General features: G+C 40.1%; 1 protein-coding gene across 1 annotated transcript; it reads right to left on the bottom strand.

Moving 5' to 3' along the window:
* Positions 1-1,188: 1,188 nt before the first annotated feature.
* Positions 1,189-5,923, bottom strand: LOC114365798 (pro-resilin). Its single transcript, XM_028322467.1, has 7 exons — positions 4,884-5,923; positions 4,691-4,728; positions 4,545-4,600; positions 3,243-4,331; positions 2,819-2,963; positions 2,063-2,197; positions 1,189-1,537 (listed from the first exon to the last, which is right to left on the bottom strand). The coding sequence occupies exons 2-7, from the start codon at positions 4,694-4,696 to the stop codon at positions 1,403-1,405; spliced, it is 1,566 nt and encodes a 521-aa protein (XP_028178268.1). The 5' UTR covers positions 4,697-4,728; positions 4,884-5,923; the 3' UTR covers positions 1,189-1,402.
* Between the last annotated feature and the right edge of the window lie 77 nt (positions 5,924-6,000).

Genomic DNA, 6,000 nt, shown 5'->3' with positions numbered 1-6,000 from the left:
AATGTGTTGTTGTGTACATGTTTTCTTGAAATTATTAGAACTACCAAAGTAACTAACTACAAATGCGTGAACGTGATCAACGAAAAAAAAAAAAAAATGTATTCACATATTGTTGTAAATGAATAATTATGCCATGCCATGTGCGTTTTTTGTGTTAATTATGGTGGTTTCCATTACAATTGTTATTTCAACTTAACTGTAAAAAGTAGAAGGTATGATCAAGAGGTGGATCTAAAAACTGATTTGCACCACCTAACTTTGACCGTAACTTTAACGATAACCGGTGCTTTTTGTATGGACTTTGACAGATTTTTGACGTTTGTTAAACTTCAAGTAAGTAAGATGGTGCAACCCAGACTTCAGTCTTCGTTTTAAATCTTGTTGTAACACACTTTCAAGTTATGTGACAACATTTTAGTAGCAAGACCTATCGATGTGACTAAAGAGTTTTTGGGAAGGGAAGGATGGATAGATATTAAAAGAAATTAAATATTTAAAACATCACATTGTATATTTGCACTAAATTATTCTATCTCACAAGCGACTTACAAGCTATGAGGTATATTTTTTTTACATTTTTCATTTGCTAAAAAACAATAAATAATGAGTATTTCGTTCGTCATCGATCCATAATTCGTAATCATATTCGTTATTCGTTTCGTATTCAATTCGTCGTTTCATAAATAAATCATCTAAAAAGATAATTTTAATATTCGTAAATTGCGTTCGTTCGTAAAGCTTTATAATTTTTTAATTTTTATTCTAGAGTCAATGAAGCCATCTTAAAAAAAACAATTTCGTTTTAAACAATAATCAATTTGAATATTGTCTAATTTCTATAGAATGAAAAAGAAAATTAATAATCTTCGAAGAATTCGTAACATATAAGTATATCTTTCGTATATTCAATCTTCGAAGATTCATCAATTAAGAACATTAAAACAGATTCTCAAATTACATCTCGTAACTTCAAGACATAACTCTAAACAAAATNAATTTTTTATATAAGTTGTATAAAAATAGAATTTGTAAACAGATTGACCTGTTTACGTTAATATAACCATTTCTCTATATTTTCCTGTTCCCGTTAAATCAATACGCTTCAAAAAGTTTGTGATACGAAAGCTTTTTCTCTCTATAAGGTTGTCGCCTTTTTATCGAGACATTATTTTTTCGTTACATTCCAACACTATATTCATTAATTTGGAAGCGATATTGCCTCAATGTAGCATCAATATTGTTTTAATTCAACAACAATATTGCGTGAGGTTCGCAAAAACATTGCTTCTAGATTTCTACAAAAAAAATTGACTTTTTCGACCAAAAAACTGGAAGAAATTGCTGAAACATTAACGCGTTAGTTGGCTATAGTTGCTCGTTTAAAATGACCCTTATGTCTGTTTTAATAAGGTCCATCTCCAGACCGAGCTAGGTCAGCAGCGTTCTCGTCATATCCACCAGAGCGCGCTGAAGCGTCAGCAGGCTCCACTGAGATCCTGGGCTTGAAGCCACGTTCGTCTGCCTCGTATTCCACCACCTGAAAATAAAGGACAGATTGTAGTATGAATTTTGTGCGATTAAAAAAACATGGTATAGAGCCTTCATTCATAGACATTTAGGTTGAAAATCGTGTGTGATCTAGGCCTTCTTCATTCAAATAGGTGTAGGCCGAATATCACACGCGGTAGATAGAATTTTAATTAAAAAAAAATAGGTTTAATAATTATAGTGTGCGGTAAATAGACTCTACATTCGAAGAGCTCTAGGTCGAATATCGTGTGGTCCCTTGTGTGGTAGACAGAGCCTCCAATCAAAAAGGTGTACCCATAACATTATTATGATGTCATAAATTCATTGCATGCTTCAGAAAAAATTACCAACTGTTCCCCTAACCCTTAATGTTCTTTGCTACTTTTTGAGCTCAATACTCAATACTCTTTGAGATCCCTTGACTTAACTAGACGTGTCGATTTCAAGGCAACTAAAAATCTCATCCGAGATTATACAACTAAGTGAAGTGTTTTTAAACAAGTTCCTATCCAAATTCGAAGTTTAGACATACCTGTTTAGTGCCATCAGGTAGAACGACGAAGTAGGAGCCCTCAGCACGGTTCTCCTGCCTGGTCTCGGTGTGGCCGAAGTCGCTGCCTGAGAGGTAGTCGTTGACTTTGTAGGCGAAGTCATAGTTGGCTGGCTCCTGGTACAAACACATACTTATTGATTAGCGGCTGAAAATTGATAAAATACCCACGTAATAAGTTAAGATTTAAGTTAGCAGTAAGTGTAGCCCGCTGGGCAGGAAAGTTCTTGAGTGGCGACCACGAGACGGAAGACGTAGCGTGGGCAGGCCTCCCACTAGATGGACCGACGATCTGGTGAAGGTCGCGGGAGGTGCTTGGATGCGAGCGGCGTAGGACCGGTCTTTGTGGAATCCTTGGGGGAGGCCTTTGTCCAGCGGTGAACGTCTTTCGGCTGAAACGAAGTGTACTAAATGGGGAGACTTTTATTAGAAGCCCTTTTAGAACCCTTATATGACTTCAACAACTAAACTAGTATTAACATTTGTCCTAATTATCTACGTCATCACTTGCTGCAATGTACTGAAGACATTTTTGACTTTAACCAACCTTTTAGTCGGTTAAAAATAATATTCTATTCAGTCTTATTTTTAAAAAGAAAAGTGTGCTCTGCGAAGGAAAATAAAAAGCCGACTTTAGTCTCTTGGCAAAATCTAACTAAGATTGCCGCAGTTCCCACGATTAACTAAATTAAAATCAGCCTTCTGTTTTCCCAAAAATAAGTTTCAAATATCAAATACCTGGTTCAGCAGCTCATCCAGAGCATCCCTGGCGTAGTCGTAACCTTGGCTGGAGAGCGCGTTGTACTGTTCAGGCACTCCGTACTGGTCCGAGGGCATGGCGTCGCGAGCTGATGGCGCACCGTACGTGGAAGATGGAGACGACCTGGAGAAGATTGGGTTTTTATGATCCAAAGTTGGAATGTACTAGTTTTAAAGAAAACTGGGTATTGATTGTGGTTACTGTCTACTGTCACTTCAGCAATTTGTGTTAGACGTTTCAAAAATATTTAAATGGCAATAATACTTCAAGGTGGACCGTTGGACTCAGGCCGCTACCAATCGATCAACATGGAAATCACTGGGGGAGGCCTATGTTCAGCAGTGGACATCCTAGTGCTGAAATGATGATAGTGATGATGATGAATGATACTTCAAAACTCACCTAGCCGAGAACGGCGAAGCAAAAGCACTAGTCTTCAAGTTAGCTCGGGCCGAGGGAGCGCCATACTCCTGAGAAATGCCCCTCGCCTCAGGAGCGCCATAGGTGTCGGACAATCCTCGCTGGCTGGGCACACCATAAGTCTGGGAAACAGACCTAAATCCCTGAGAATACGAGTCAGAACTCCTTGCAGGGGCGCCATATTGAGAGGAAAGGGAACGGGCAGGAGCTCCGTAGGATTGGGAAGGGCTGCTCCTAGGGGTCCCATAGGATTGGGAGACGCTACGAGATCCGAAGGAAGACTTAGCAGCAGAACTATAACCCTGAGACGAGGCGCTACGAGCAGGGGCTCCGTATTGTTGGGAGATGGAGTTGGGGTTGAACTGAGGGCTGCGAAAGCCGGGGCTGGATTTTTGGGAAGACTTGAACCCGAAGCTTCTTTGGGATGGAGTTCCGTATTCAGCAGATGGAGCGGAGCGAAAGTCAGGAGCTCCATAAGTGGACGAAGGAGACCTAGCAGACGCGTAAGAATCTGAAGATCTCAAGCCTGGGGCACCATATTCCTGAGACAGGCTAGATCTGGCACTAGGAGCAGAGTAATCTTGGGACAGTGCTGACTTAGCATTAGGCACACCATATTCTTGGGACAAGCCTGATCTGGCACTTGGGACGCCATATTCCTGAGATAGTCCTGCTCTAGCATTAGGTGCTCCGTATTCTTGGGACAGGCTGTTCCTGGCAGACGCGTAATCCTGGTTAAGTCCAGATCGGGCGGAGGGTGGTCCGTATTCCTGAGAAATTCTTGCTGCAGGCGCGCCGTATTCTTGACTCAGTCCACGCGCTGACGGTGCTCCGTAGGTGTCTGATGGGGAACTGCGGAGACCAGGGACTCCGTACTCCTGTGAGAGGCCAGACCTGGCCGAAGGGGGGCCGTATTCCTGGGACAATGCGTTGCGAGATCCAAAGCTTCTAGCGGCCGGGGCTCCGTACTCCTGGGATAGAGACCGTTGGATATCGACGTCGTGGTGGTCGTGATCGTGATCGTGGTGGTCGTGGCTCCCGTGGCCTGATCGGGCTGCTGCATAACCGTCGCTGCAATAAGAAGTAAATAGGTAAGTAAGGTAAGGCAAAAGGAAAGTTTTATGAGGTTTATAGGAAGTTCTTATTACAAATGATTTCTTTTATGAAGAATCAAAAGATCAGATCGTTACTAACTTGTTACTTGTTGATTAGTAGTTTACTAATTACTAAAACTGTTGGAGTGGGTAGGTATAAATAATATAGTTAACATTTCTGAATACTTACCCTACAGGAGGTTCGGCAAATGAGATGGATAGTAAGCAAAGTAGAGGTATGAAAACCTGAAAAGTGAAAAAAGACAGATTAGTAGTTTTACTTTAGTAACACAAATAATAAATTTTAATTATTGTATTAGATTGTTGTAGCCTTACCTTCATATTGTTGTTGAATAAGAGATCAATTGGATAATCTGCAATAATAAATGAGAATTACTAAGTTTTTTTTATGTATTAAAAACAATATAAAAATTTTCCTTTCTCAGTCATACAATTTCAGTTTTCAGCGAACTTAGCGTTAAAAGCTTAGTTTATTTTCTTTTTATGAGCTTGATGAGCTTCAACCTACCCTTAGCTGTTGTAGATGTTAGTTCGATCCACAAACATTGAATGATACTGACCGAGTCCTCTCACCTATTTATACTAACAAACTCTTGACAATGTCTTCTTTCAACCAACTTATCTTTGCTGCTCCTCTTCTTCTTGAACTTCGAAAAGCACCCCTATCTCTATACTCTTAAGTTCTATGTTTCTGTTTCGTAGTTGTATTGGTTTATTATAGTTTGATAGGCTCAATGCGCGTGCGCCGGCACTTACATGAAAGAATCAAGCTTTGTTATAGTTTCGAGTGATTTGAGATGACAATTGCGGGTCCTTGGAACTTATCGGCTGTGGTTAGAGGATGGGCTTTGTGAAATCTAGATCGAAGTGATGGTATTTGAATATCTAAATAACATCTTATGTTACTCGTTATCTTTTAAATAGCGTATTGACAGTAATCATTGTTTTGAAAATTGGTTTCAGGCAAAATCTGGATACAGAGAGCCGAAGATAGGGTATAATAATATTGCTGGTATTGGTGTTGGGTTGGGTGAGCTATATTATTATCATTTATCTGCATTTTTTTGAAGTGACCAGTGGCAGATTTACCAGGCTGAGTAGGCTGAAGCCTAGGGTGGCAAATTTTAAGGGGTGGCAGATTTAATTTTAGTTCATAATTATTTTTTACATACATAAAGTAAGTAGGTACGTATTTCGGATACGAATATAATCAATGTTCGCCAGGCCAGTCAAATAAGATCCAACAACACCCCCCCGGGCGCCTAATCTGTAAATCCGCCACTCCATTTTGTCGTGTGTGAAAGAAACCAAAGGAAACATTAATTTTATTTTAAAGAAGTGTCAGATCATGTATAGGGCAACCTGCATCCAATAAAGTAACTGTGCGTGGAGATAATCTATCGCAAGTATCGGATCGGTAGTTCACTTTACGCTTTACTGAAAATGCTGCTTGCCACCGGATATAAAACGAGGGTAGTGGGAAAGTTTAACGCAAGCGAAGCCGCGAGCTTAAGTTAGTTTTTGTTCCACCATAGTATTAGGTACATCATCATCATCATTTCAGACACAGCCATCGACGACCTGATAAAGGTAGCAGGAAGGCACTGGATGCAGGCCGCTACCAA

This window comes from Ostrinia furnacalis, unplaced genomic scaffold (assembly GCF_004193835.3).
Source record: "Ostrinia furnacalis isolate ACB-3 unplaced genomic scaffold, ASM419383v2 OfSCF7650, whole genome shotgun sequence".
Taxonomy (NCBI): Eukaryota; Metazoa; Arthropoda; class Insecta; order Lepidoptera; family Crambidae; genus Ostrinia; species Ostrinia furnacalis.
The sequence above is the reverse complement of the archived record's forward strand: the minus strand, read 5'-3'. Positions and strand labels throughout refer to the sequence as shown.

Bases quoted from the DNA above. Each gene is read 5' to 3' on its own strand.
- LOC114365798 (XM_028322467.1), bottom strand. The intron at 4,332-4,544 runs GTAAGTATTCAG...TTCTTATTGCAG, and splicing joins TTTGCCGAACCTCCTGTAGG to CGACGGTTATGCAGCAGCCC. The intron at 2,198-2,818 runs GTATTTGATATT...TGTTTGTACCAG, and splicing joins TGGATGAGCTGCTGAACCAG to GAGCCAGCCAACTATGACTT.